Below are 14,512 nucleotides of genomic sequence, written 5' to 3' on the forward strand. Positions count from 1 at the left end.
GTGTGATGCACCTATAGTTAGGGTGATGCCCCTATAGCCAGATGGATTGGATCATTCTGTAGGTTGTGGGATATAGAGGTGATTTGTTCCATCCTGAAGATATTAGTAAATCTGTTGTTGAAGAATCTTAGTAAAACATATCGGTGCCTTGTTCCGAGCGGGGCCTCCAGGTCCCAATAACATATATAGTCCTGTATAGAACTGGCACTCAATTAATAGAATAATCCTGCTGGGTTGCCCTCTGTGTAATAGTCCAATATAGTGGCAGAGAAACAGTGGCACTCCCGGACTTGATAATTCAAATAGATAAATTTATTGCATGCCTAAGTATGCCCAAGTTTCAAGGCCATGCATGACCCTTTTGTCAAGGCTGGCGTTGCAAAGATACACTGATACAAATAAGAAGAAACAACTGTGTTTCTTACCTTTAAATACTGTTCTCCATGCTGCATGCTGTGGCAGACAGGAGCAGGCAGGTGGAGGCTGTGCCATGCGTGTGGCCTCTCTGTCCCCCAATGATTATTTAATTGTATCAATTTTTTCCATCTTGCAGCCTCTGTGTGTGGGCTGGGGAGACAGTGAATCTGATCAGTGCACTGTTTCCATGACAACCCACAAGCTTCAGAATGATGTCATCATTGGGGGGACTGAGAGGCCGCGCGCATGGCACCGCCTCCACCTGCCTCCTCCGGTCTGCCACAGTGTGCAGCATTGAGAACAGTATTTAAAAGGTAAGAAACACAGTTGTTGTTTCTTATTTGTTATCAGTGTATCTTTGCAACGCCAGCCTTGACAAAAGGGTCTTGCATGGCCCAGAAACTTCGGCATACTTAGGCATGAAATAAATGTATCTATTTGAATTATCAAGTCCGGGAGTGCCGCTGTTTCTCTGCCACTATATTGGACTATTACACAGAGGGCAACCCGGCAGGATTATTCTATTAATTGATTGCCAGTTCTATACAGGACTATATATAGACATACATACATAACTAGAGGATAATTCAAATAAATGAAAAAGTCACTTGTTTTTGTCAAATCCCAGTCATGTCTCTGAACAATAAAGAATTTCAGTCCTATTAAGGTTAATGTACTTTACTGTTTTCTTGGAGTTGTAAATTCTTAATCTGATATTCCTCTGAAAAGGGAAGGTAATGAAAAAAAGACCAATGGTGTAGTATGTTTTAGGTATCCCTAGTCCCAAGCACAGTTTGTATAATGGGTAATATTCCTCCCCATTATGTAAAAAACATATCAGTATCATATCAAACTCATGTAAAAATGAAGTGAAAAGGTTTCTTTTCAAATAGCTTTCTTTATACGGTATATACAATAAATGAGGTTTTGACCCATATAATAATGCATAGAAGACAGTAAACAAGATGATGGGTGTACCCCAACTCACAGTAGGATGTGTTTGGGTATGCGCATCAAGGTATCTTTTAGTAGTCAATGTAATTCCTAATTTTTCTCCTGTTATCTTTGTTCACTTCATGTCTCACAAAGGTTGCACCAGTTTATATAAAATATGTGTCAGGAGCAGAAAAGGGTTCTAACAACTTTGTTTATATCCTCCAACAACACATAAAATTACAAAGACTGATGGTCACCATATACACATGGAGAAGATGGAACATTAAACATTTCACCTGAAACAGGAAGAAAAGGTCCGGACTATCATGCTTACAGAAAATGGATCTCCAGGTATATTAGTGTCCTATAGCCCATCCATCAATGCAAATCGACATTATGTCTTTGTCAAGGTGTGTATGCTGGGCTAAACGACTCCCTAATATACCATAGCTAATCCCACCTCTCTAATAGGGGTGGGATAAAGCCAAATTAATGGAAATCTCAAATGTTATCTTATTCTGATACTCATTTGGTCATTGCAAACATATCCATCTATGTCTCTATATATTAAAAGTAAAACAACATTGAATATTGTTCACTAAAGGGCATAAAATATGTATATAATAAAAAAACTCTTGATGTGCATTCCACATGTGGAACACATGCATTTCGGCTGGAAGTGGGAAGTCTCTGCTGTGGTTCAGAGATCAAGTGGTTGAACCACACTAAATAATCCACTAGTAGTGGAAAATAGCTAATCCAATTGGAATGGGGCTGGATACAAATATATGACATATATATAGGCAAATAAACAAATAGAGCATATTCTTAAAATATATATGAATACACACAATATATAACTCAAGATATGGCTTGGTTGAAGTAATCAAAAGGATTTAATTGAGTGATGAAAAATAATATATAATTAAGAATCAGTTAAAATGGATCAACTGTGAGTTGGTCCCATTAAGGAAAGCTGTACATGAATAATTAAAGATGATGTTGGAATAGTGAAATACAGTATATAGATGGTTCCTTCGATAATCACATAAATATATAAAAAAGTCTGAGTACGCATATAAATGACTGTTTGTGGGATATAGTCACTGATTCAGTACTTAATCCGAAATAATGTCCAGCTAATATGTATTTACCAGCCTCCAATGGATGGTCACATCCTGGAATTTAATTATGAAAATTATGTAATCGGTGTGTTTGCAAAGACGAAATCAGCTGGAGTAAAGGTGAAGTTCTGATTAAGTATGGGTTTTATGTATACATGTAAATTTTAAATAGTATTGTAAGTGTATTATGTTCTTTTAATTTGAGAAAAGCATATTGCACATTGTGTTTTATTATTATAATTATTATTAATTTTAAAAAAAAGTTTTTCACAATCTATTATTATTTTTAACAGTATACTCATTAGAGAATACAGACATCTCAGAGCTTTTATCTTAGCAATTGATCAGATTAACAGGAACCCAGACATTCTGCCCAATATTACTCTGGGTTATCATCTGTATGATTCTTGTGGAACTGAGAATAAAGCTGTGGAAGATGTTTTACGTATATTGTCTGGACACAAAACATTTATTCCCAATTACATGTGTATAGAGCAAAGCACAGTAGCCGGGTTTATTGGAGATCTCAACTCTCACACCACGATTCCAATGGCAGAAATGTTGAGTGTATTTGGTTATACACAGGTAAGTGCCATCACATCTAATTTATAAATATTGATCCATTAAGGTTAATTATTTGTATGAATGTTGAAGGATCAAACATAGGACTGCTATGTCCATTTAGGATTACCAACAAGAATGAAAGGATTGTTACATTTATCCCATATAGTTATATTGGAATCAGTAGCGGCTCCAGGCACAGGCAAGCCAGTCCATCGCCCAGAGGGACATTGTATCCAGTGGGTGCAGGAAATGTCCACCCTCCCTCCCAGCTGTATAGAGAATATGTAAGCTCAGGGGGAGGGAGAGGAAGAGGTGGCAACACAGGATGGCGCTGGGAGCAGCAAAGCCTGTCACCAGCCTTGATTGGAATACATGTAATAGTCTGCTATAAAAAAGACAATAACCATGATTGTTACTTTCTCAGGTTCTGGAAGTCACCAGGCAATCAGGATGCCATGTCTTTCAGCTGCAGGGTCAGTCAGGTGAGATGCTCTCACTGGTCATGAAAACTGAGCTGGCATGGTGCCTGTAGATGCTGTGAGACCAAGATGCAGAGTGGTCGTGGGTACTGCTGGGATTGTCGGATAGAAATGCAGCGCTGCCGCTGCTTGTATTTTGTACTTTGTTTGTCTTCATACTGATTGGTGGATTTATCTGTTAGAGAAATGCCAAGTCTGCTCCACCTTGCCGATTATAATTTATTACAGGTGTGCAGACACTGATAATTTTCCATACTCCTAAAAAATCTCTGCAATTCTGAATTCTATTAGACCCTGTAGACCCTGTGAACTTTGCCTGCCTTTGTGTTTGCAGCGAATTCTGCCTTGCTGCTCAACTTTTACAACAGAGCTGTGGCTCCTGTCAGTGACCTTGTCACGCTATGGTCATCTGAGTACTGTGACCTCTGCTGCAGCCTCGCTGCTCTATTCTATCTGGAAGCAGCTTACTTTGACTTTGGCATTGACACATAATTCAGCCCTATACAGTTCTCAACCTCATTGTGTCATTTTGTCTTAGAGCCAAGTCCCTATCTGCGGTCTAACTGCTCAGCCTTACTTATTCAGTATTACCAACATTGGTCAGCATCTCCTGGTTCTCATCATTACCAGCCTCCAGTCACTAGTGATAATTAGATTTTAAAGTCACTGTGATTTTAAAAAATGTTTTGGAGGCATTTATCATGCCTCCCTAGCAAAAGTATCACTTCCAAAAAGCTGCTCTTTTTGGGGTTTCAGCTTTTTGGAATAGTGATACTTTTCCCCTTGCAGCTGAAGTATCCACAAGTGTCTCCTCACTGCTGCATGTCTCCCCCCTCTCTAGTCCCCACTGTCTTAAAACCCCTCCCACCTGTGTCCTCCGATGTCAAATCTGGCCCCTTTTCCAACCCCAGTGGATGTCCAATCCATGCCCCCTCCTCTGTGGGTGTCACATATCCCCCCTTCCCAATGGGTTTCCGATCACCCCCTCCTCACATCCTCATCCTCTTGATTCCAATATAATCTAGCTGACAAAGGCCACTGCAAATTACACTCTAAAAAGACAGAAAACACCAGCAACATTTTTTTCCCTGATGGTGGGTTTAAACAGTCTTACAAATGAATTATTTGTTCATAATACACAAAAGAACAAACTTCCATGGTTTACTTGTACCATGTTGGTTTTATTTAATACATTCAAAGGATTTCTTCATGTGGCACTACAATAACCAAAGCACTATCTCTTTAATTGGACTTATACAGCTAAAGCTGCATACACACGTAAACATTTTTCTGTCCAACCAACCAACTAGTTGATTGATTGGTATGAAAATCTGGTAAGGTATGAAAGCAAATGACAATCAGCAATTTGCTCCCAAATGCCAGAAAATGGGCAAAAATTGTTGTTTGAACAAATTTTTTAGATCACACATTTAACAAACTTGTCTGAATGACCATTTTCATCTGTTTCCTGGCATTTAGGAACAAATTGCTGATCATCAGTTACTCCCATACGTTATAAAGATTTTCATTTCAACCAATCAACTAGTTGGATGGTTGGACAGAAAATCTTTACATGTGTATGCAGCTTAACAGATACACCTTTCCCTAGTAGCCTGTGCATAGCTATTTGTGCCACACCCATACTTAACACGACCAAGTAAAAACACAGAAACACCTCTGGTGCTTTTTGGCCAGATAATGACTTTATTTCCTGCTGCAACAAATCTTAGAAACAGTTGAATTTGATTGGAAATAATCACACTGTGGCATATATTTGCTAAAGTGTGGGTTTTTAGAAGTGGAGATGTTGCACATAGCTACAACTCAGATTCTAGCTATTATCTTCTAGAAGGTGCTAGATCAGTGTTTCTCAAACTCATTCCAGAGGACCCCACACAGGTCACATTTCCTAGCAGGAGCACAGGTGTATTAATTACTCACTGACACATTCTAAAAGATTCACAGGTGGAGCTGATATTTCACTTGTGATTCTGTTAGGAGACCTGGAAAACATGCACTGATTGGGGTCATGAGGACAGAGTTATAGAATATCTGTTCTACTATAGATAAATGTTAAGTAGAAGCTGATTGGTTGTGATGGGCAACATATTTGCAGATATTATTACCTTGCAGGATATTGCCATCTCTCCATAATCATTGGTACTGTTAATTGTGTGTGATATATTGAAGTGAAATACAAATATTACACAGTGATTATAGCCATTTTGTGGGACTTTATCCTCTGGTGAACAAGATTACCAATTTATTTATATTAAACAATGCTAGTTATTAGATATATTTTTATTGATATGTGATATACAGTATTTATATTTTATTAATTTTTACATTTAATCATTATTTTATGAAAAGGTACTCACATGGCTCTCCTTTTATCGTACATTAGTACACATTTCTGGGTGTATACCATTACATTACCAGATGCAATATATGCGCCATTCTGTTATACCCCTTTTAACCTAGAGCCAAAATCCGGGTTATTGCAGGGTTAACCTGGGTAGTTCCTTGGTGTAAAATGGGAGAGGGTTGGATCACCGGGTCGAGTGACCTGACAATCCAACCCAAGTAACTTGCAGGTTTTAACATGGGAGTAACCCACAAAACCCTGCAATATGAATGGCGTGCTCAGGTCACAATGACCTGGAGCATGCCACATGCCGGCCGATTGGTCCAGCTCCAGTGGTGCTTGGAAATGACGTAATCTCTAAGCGTCCTCTTCAACGCCAGAAAATCCGGATCTATGTGATCAGCACCAACTTGGACATGTCCTGGGTTGGCGCCTGGGAAATTCTTGGTCTGATCCAGGTTGGAACTCTGTTCCAACTCTTGGTCAGACCCAGAATTTAAGTGTAAAAGCGGTATTATTAACTCTCCCTGGGTGACTACACTGGTTACATGGCAGCAATTGTAATAGGTTTTTTTATAGCATTATATTGAGATAGATTACATCTAAAGTGACTCTTGGAGTGCCTCATATTTTTGTATATATTGGATGAAATAATCCAGCTTTAGATAGCCAAGTTTAGCAGGGTTTCTCTGAACACATTGATTCAATGATCCAGTGCCCAGTTCAGAATCCCTGGAAAAACTTAGGCAGCTATCCATCTAGATAGATGGCACATAAAAGTAAGAAAGATAGAGAAGGAATTCCCTCCATTGGCCCCACATGCTGTCTTTCCATCTGCCATGGAGGAAACACCAGACCTGTGCAACTTGGGACACTCACTCACTGCCAAGGAAATAATTGGAATACAGACTTTATGATTATGACTCTACTGTGAACAAAGGTCACCTTGCTGTCCTTGTTAGTTGGGAAAATACAGGGCCTAATAAATGAGGAAGTAGGTTACATATGCCCAACACTAATCTATTACAAAAATTATGTGTTACTTTCAGCCTAGATTTCTTTTAACCAACAACTGGACAATGTCTCTGCCTTCTTGGACAGTGGAGCTGCAGGGAATTTTTTGGACATTAGTTTTATTCAGTCTCTTGGCATCCCTGTCTCGAGTTAACACCAGAAATTACTTTCTGTGGTCATAGATGGTAATTCACTCTTGAATATTAAAATCAAATCCCAAACTACTCCTATTCTGGAGGCCATAGCTTATTTGCATATTGAAAAACTTGTGTTCTTTCTGGTACTCTGTCCCATGGTTCCAGTCATATTAAGCCATCATTGTCTTAAAGTGTATAATCCTGTGATTAACTGGAAGACAACAGATATAATCCAGTGAGGGTCTAAATTTGCTGCTGGTTGTTTGTCTTTGCCAGGTCGGATTCTGCAGCAGTTACAGCACTTGAAAGTCTACTGCCTCAGTAACAGGACTTTGCCATTTTTTTTCTAAACATAAAACCGATAACTTGCTGGGACTATGATTGTTCCATTTAATTGATGCCAAGTGCCAAATTACCTAAAGGGATATGCATCATCTCCTCCTAAAACTAAAGCCATGGATGACTACATTCTGGAGAGTATTAAGTAAAGCATTATTAGGCCCTTAAAATTCCCAGTGGGTTTGATATTTTTTCTTTGCTGCCAAAAATGATGTAATCCTCTGAACCTGCAATGATTTTAGAAGTTTAATCAAAATAATGGTTAAAAACACCTATATGTTACCACTTATCTAGGTATTATTTGACCACCACAGGGAAGTAATTATCTTTTCCTATATAGATCTACAGGGTGCTTATAATCTTATCTGTGTCAAAGAGAATGATAAATGGAAGATGCAATTTAATTCCAACTCTGGACATTACAAAAACATAGTTATGCCCTATTGTTCTCTCCAATACACCCACTGTATTCCAAGATTAGATAAATTATGTCCTTCATGAATTCTTGGAAACATTTGTTGTAGTCTATTTAGACAATATTTTGATCTATCCCCAGTCTTTGGAGTAGTATCAATGCCAGGTCAATCAGGTAATGGGAAAACTCTTTGAGCACCATTTGTATGCTAAGCTTGAGAAATGCTGGTTTAAGGTCCAAAAAGTTTTGTTTTTTTTGGTACATAATCACCCCTAAAAAGTGATCAATGGATCTTAGTAAACTTTAGTCTATCCTTGACTGGAAACAACCCACCAACCTAAAAGCCATCCAAAAGATTTTGGGCTTGCCAATTATTATATGTAATTTATTTGTTGATTTTCTGTGCTGGTTGCTCCAAACACTGACTTAACTAATAAGGAAGCAGATAATTCTGTCTGGTCCCCCCAAGCTATTCAAGGCTTTGAAGCTTTGATACAAGCATTATTTACAATCTGAATCCTATCTTGCCTTTTATCATCAAAGTGGATGCTTTTGAAGATGGTATTGGAGATATTCTCTTCCAGAAAGACACTGGGGATAATTAGATACATCATTGTGCTTTCCTCTCCCAGAAATTATCTGATTTAGAAGCTAATTATGATGTTGAAAATTGAGAATTATTTACTATGTAAATTGGTTTGGAAGACTGGAGACATTGGCTAGAAGGTGCTTAGCATACCATCACAGGCTTCATGGACCATACAAATCTATTAAACATTGAGTCAGCCAAAAGACTTAACTCCAGACAGGCACACTGGGCACTCTTCTTTAAGCAATTTTGATGTTATCATTACCTACAGACCTGGGTTTAAAAAATTCAAAGTGAATGCCTTATCATGTATTTCATTAGGGAGCATGAGACAATTGGTAGCAAAAGAAAAAACATTTAGTTGGAGTACTCTTAAGCAGAAATCTGAATAAAATATAACCAATATTAAATTTGCATACATACATATATATAACACAAGGACAAAAATATGGCACTGACAGGTGCTGTAAATCAAGAATCACTCAGAAAACAGTCTATTTGGATCTACAAGACCCTTTTTATGCATTTGGTTGTTTCCTTGTAAACACCCAGCATGGCACCAGAGCATTTACAAATTACTTGAATGTGGAGTGCCGGCTCATATATATATATATAGTAACAGGACCAGGGAATTGGTACCATCTTTAGCAGCTGAGAGATCACACAAAGTCCATTGGTATGGTGTAACTGACCACCGCCAGTTTTATTATAAAGCAAATAAAAAATAACAAATAAACACCATGCCACCCAGCATTAAATAAAAAACACAATGGTCCTAGCTTAAAAATAAAAAATATAGGAACTTTTACCAGGCATAGCTCACTAGGTTTCGGCAGTATGTTTCTCTCATAGAGACACCCATAGACTTTCATTTCCCCAGTTAGTCTGTCCCAAACTGATCAGCCTTACAGCCTGTAAAACACACATACACAGCTAAAAGCTCTGATTAGCCTTCTGTGAAGCCAAAAGACCAAAAACCTGAACGATGAATGGAGCCCATTCTCTCTCTGCAATTGCAAACCCCAGTAACCCTTTTACAGCTTTTTCAAAAGGCCCACAAAGCTGTTAGCAACACAAACATGTTCCTGTTTTTTTTAGAACACACAGGCTAGGAAACTAGTAGAAATATAGCAACCTTGCAGCACTATACCAGGGACCCTATCACTATATATATATATATATATATATATATATATATTTTTTTTTTTTTTTTCCATAGACAAAAAAACCTTATGGTTTCATATGTTTCATATGTCCCATTAAGGCTGCTTAGACATGATCTAAAAATTCACAATACCTATTGATTTTCTGCCACTCAAATGTCAAAAAGCAATAAAATTATGATCATTAAGGCTGACACCCTAATGGACGTGTTCCTTGTGCAATACAAATATGGTATGCCATCACACCCTGTGGAAAACTGCAGGTTTAGCACTGTCACAGAATGAGATTGCTGTCACTCACAAAATGGAGGAGCTGCTAATTCACAGAATTGTGTGCTCATTGGAATACCAATATTTAATATATCTTGTCTTCTCAGATATGAACCCCTTAATGTTAGGGATGCCAGTATAGAGAAGCCTTGACGATTGGCCTGGCGCTTATTCATATATTTGCAAATGTATGAAACTAATACCTCTGAATCTCTATTATCATGTAGGATTTAAGTATTTTTTGTTGATTTTGCTACAGTGTGCTGGAGGGCAAACCCCTTTTTTCTGTGTTCAGTGTAAACTCCGCCCTTTACAAGCACCAGGGCTATGTCATTTAGCTGATATGAGCAACCACCATATTTTTTGTTTGCCGATATCAAACTTTACTTTTGTAGAAAAGGTCATTGAAAAAGTGGTGGCAAAGCTACTGAAAAACCCACCTGTCTACTCATGATTGTATGATCCTTTCCAGTCAGGATTCAGGAGATAGCATAGCACTGAAACAGCCCTGGTGTGTGTTCTTAAAGATCTTCTGGACCACAGGATTCTAATGGAGTGGCTTAAAGTTTTCTGTGGACTGTATGGCATAATCCTGAGCTGGTTCAAATCATTTCTCACAGTCAGGTCACATAGTTTCTTCTGGAGTAAACTCTATATCACCAATGTCACTTCCCACAGGGTTCTTTACTATCTCCCATGCTTTTTGCAGTATACATGCTACCACTGGTTGAAATAATCAGACATAAAGCTTGGTCTTCCACTGTTATGCAGACCATACACAACTGTACATGTCCTTTGCTCCAGGTACTGAGAATGCAATATCAACTATAAATGGCTGCCTAGCTGAGCTTCAGGTGTGGATGAGTACCAGTTGGCTGTGACTGAACCCTGATAAAACAGAGGTCCTTATGATATGTCACAGGACAAGTCTGCAGCACAGCCAACCAACATGACTTACACTTGGGGGTTTAGAACTACAAAACACGGAACAGGTGCAGAATCTTGGTGTTGTCCTGGATAGTGGCTTGACACTTAAACATCAGGTATCAGCCACAATCAAATCATCATTCTTTCATCTGAGGTACATAGCAAGAATCAAGCACTTAATTCCCTCAGAAGATCTGACTAAAGTCATATAGGTATTTATATCTTTATGCCTAGACTACTGCAACACCCTCTACCTTGGTCTTCCAGGAGAAAAATGCAGCTACCAGGCTACTAACCAACCAGCCCAGTTCCAGCCACCTAACACCCATTTTCTACTCCCTTCACTGGCTGCCTGTCAGATGGCAAATTGTTTTAAAGATTGGCTTACTGACTTTCAAAGCTCTACATGAACAGGGTCCAAGGTGCTTGAGCTGGGGGTAGAGCTTTCAGCTATGTGGCTCCAACTCTATGGAACTCGCTTCCTCACACATTTCGAGAGGCCCCCACCCTAGAATCCTTCAAAAATAGACTCAAGACTCACCTATTCACCCAAGCATTTCAATAATGTCCCTTGTTAAGCTTATTTTGTATTTTGTGCTTTTAAAGACAAGTGTAAAGCACTTTGAATCCTTTAGTAGAAAAGTGCTATATCAATAACATTATTCTTTTGTATTATTATTATTATTATTATTATTATTATTATTATTATTATTATGCCACCTCACAGTATTGTGCATACAATTTAGGCTTAGGAAGTTTAAAGACAGGGCAAAGTACAAACAAACAATAAATATATCATTCACAATCTTTTAACCATACAATGTTGAGGAGGTCAGAGCAAAATGACTAATTTTCAAAATAACTTTTTGTCATGCTCAACACTATGAACAAATATTTATAAAGTAGTTCTACGGAAAAGCCTCATTGTAAAATTAATCAATATTTATATAAAATTACACCCTAAATGTTTCATCTATTTAGTAGAATATGCTGCAACAGCTGCAATTGTGTTTGTATTTATATAAAGATTTCATTGAACAAGCTGAACTCTGCAGTGGTCATATGATCATAGCTCACTCTGTGATTAGCTGGGGGGTTTAATTAGACACAGAGTGGTTAGACTCCATGCCAGTGTAGGGATGGGCATTAGTGGGGTGTCCATTGATGGTTATTATCTATGGAACCATTGATGATTACCATTGATGGCACAAAAACTATTTATGGTGAAATATCAATTGTTTGCACCCCATTGATGGCCATCACTGCTGGGGTCTTGGTGGTCCATGGGTAAATAAAAATTGGGTATGTGGCTTAGAGGCTGCCAGGGGGCAGGGCTAAGCTCCATAATGTCAAGGGAAAAAACTTTAGCAACCACTCATCCATCAATGGTGGAGAACAATTGTTTATCTACCATTGATGGCAAAAATAGTTAACATTGGGTGGCCACTATTGATGTTTTGAAAACATTGATGGTTGATAACCATCCCTATGCCAGTGAAAGTTCCCTGCTACAGTGTTAACTGCCTTTGCACTTCTGGTTCAATTAATTGCTTAACTTGTTGTGTTCACATCTATTCCATTTTGATTACAATTATCTTATGCCTCCTATGACCCTTGGGAAGTTATGAATTACTGTCTACAGCACTTTGAATTATTTATTTGGCTTCAGTTTGAATAGATTTTTATTTACATTGTTTTGTATAACCTGGCAGTCATTTATCATTACACTGTCACTTCTGAACCTCTATGGTTGTGAATTATGTGCATACTGTATATTCCAATTTGCACTGCCGCAAGATGCTGCAGGTGGGCGTCTTACTAGTCCTAAGGTTGGCCATGAAATTAGTATAAAGATGCAGACTTGGCCCTCAAAATCAGACCTATTATGCTCCATACAAAATTCACTGAATATGGAAAAGTACTCTTGTATTCTGAAAATCAATAGAAATTTAGCAATTAGAAATTTAAACATGACACAAACAATCCCAATTTCCTCTTACTTTGCCAATTTACAAATATATCATCTGGTCCAATTAGCACTAGTTGAAGAGAATAATAAAGAGTTGGCTCTAAACCAGAATGAAAAGAGTATGAATATTTTGTAGTGACTGTCTTATGTTACCATTATCAAAATGCACAGAACAACTCTGATCCAAGAAGTTGGCGTACAAAGTATTTGTGCAGAGAAATTTTGAAAACTGAAACGTGCACCTTTATTTGTTCACACATGTCCCCTTTAGTATTAATGAACAATATCACAGTTTTTAAAACATGTTTATGAAAATAAAACTGCTTGTTTTAATTGATATGTCAACTAACTATAAATTAATGTTAACTTTAGATCAGTTATGGAGCAAGAGATTCTCTGCTTAGTGACAGAAGGATTTATCCACATTTTTTTCGAACAATTCACAATGACCAGATGCAATTTATGGCAATTGCAAAGTTATTGATACTGTTTGGCTGGAACTGGGTTGGGATCATTTCATCAGATGATGACAGTGGAGAGCGGGAGCTCCAACAGCTGAGCAGGGAGTTAATCACTCATGGGATATGTATTGAATTTACAATAAAAATGTTTAATATTAATGTCAATTTTAAAACTTCATTAATGGAAATTATTCCTCATTCTACTGCTGAGATTATAATAATTTGTGGCACATTTGCCATGTACTCTTTACTTTTTATCCACAGATTAGCTAAATTTATTGTCAATAAGACTTTTATTCTTCCAGCTACATGGACATCTTTATTCAACATTGCATTTCCCAGAAATAGGGGATTACCCTTTAATTGCAGCCTTGTGTTTTCTCTTCCTGTATGTAGCATACCTGAAGTAGAAATATTTCTAAATAATGTCAGTCAATCAGTTCAATCAATTGATCCATTACTGGAGGATATATGGATAACTCAATTTCGCTGTTGGTCTAAAAATATTATTAAGAATTTGCTTATTCCATCAATAATTAACAAATCCCTTAGAAATTGCACTTGGGAGGAACTTCAAGGTCGTAACAATCACCCAGAAGATCCCATGGCCTACCACGTGTATAGTGCTGTTTATGTTCTGGCTCAAGCTTTGCATGATATGTATTCATTTTTAAGCAATAATGGAATGAGAAACAAGTATAAAGTAAATGAGAACCATGTGAGTTTATATAATGAATGATTATTATTATTATTATTATTATTATTATTATTATTATTATTATTTTACATTGTACTGAATAACCACAAAATACAGTATTTGTCACTATTAATTAGATCTAGAGTATATATGAATATGGATGTTTAAAGAGACTCAGGTAATAGGGTCAACTAAACTTCAGTTTGGCAGAGATCTAGTTTAAATTGACTGATGCTGATAGAAAGACATGATCACTTTAGAATGTAAGCTCTCACAAGCAGGGACCTCTTCCCTTATGTGATTCTCTTTACATTTTCTTCTATCCTTTACTCCCCATAAGGGCACCTAACACGTGACTGCCAACTCCCGGCTGCTTATTGTGAGTGCTTTAATCGCTATTGCAGCAATGTATATAAATTGTGTCCTTGTCCTACACTGTAATGTACTGTAAGTTACTTTTTTCTTGTTCACTTATTAGTTCTACGCACTATGTAAGGCGCTGCGGAACACTTCTGGTGCCATATAAATAAAAGATAATAATAATCACTTATAGACAATAAGTAATAGTCACATACTCAGAAGGACTCACTAACATTGCACTTTGGATCAAAATACAGAATGCAATAATTTATACTATCCAATGAGG

General features: G+C 37.5%; 1 protein-coding gene across 1 annotated transcript; it reads left to right on the forward strand.

The window, feature by feature from the left end:
• Positions 1-663: 663 nt before the first annotated feature.
• LOC148479270 (extracellular calcium-sensing receptor-like) lies at positions 664-13,908 on the forward strand. The gene is made up of 5 exons (XM_088454687.1): positions 664-731; positions 2,771-3,062; positions 3,466-3,523; positions 10,584-10,666; positions 13,081-13,908. The coding sequence occupies exons 1-5, from the start codon at positions 664-666 to the stop codon at positions 13,906-13,908; spliced, it is 1,329 nt and encodes a 442-aa protein (XP_088310813.1).
• Positions 13,909-14,512: the final 604 nt, after the last annotated feature.

The sequence above is a fragment of the Taudactylus pleione genome, unplaced genomic scaffold, assembly GCF_031769625.1.
Source record: "Taudactylus pleione unplaced genomic scaffold, aTauple2 ptg000627l, whole genome shotgun sequence".
In the NCBI taxonomy this organism is placed as follows: Eukaryota; Metazoa; Chordata; class Amphibia; order Anura; family Myobatrachidae; genus Taudactylus; species Taudactylus pleione.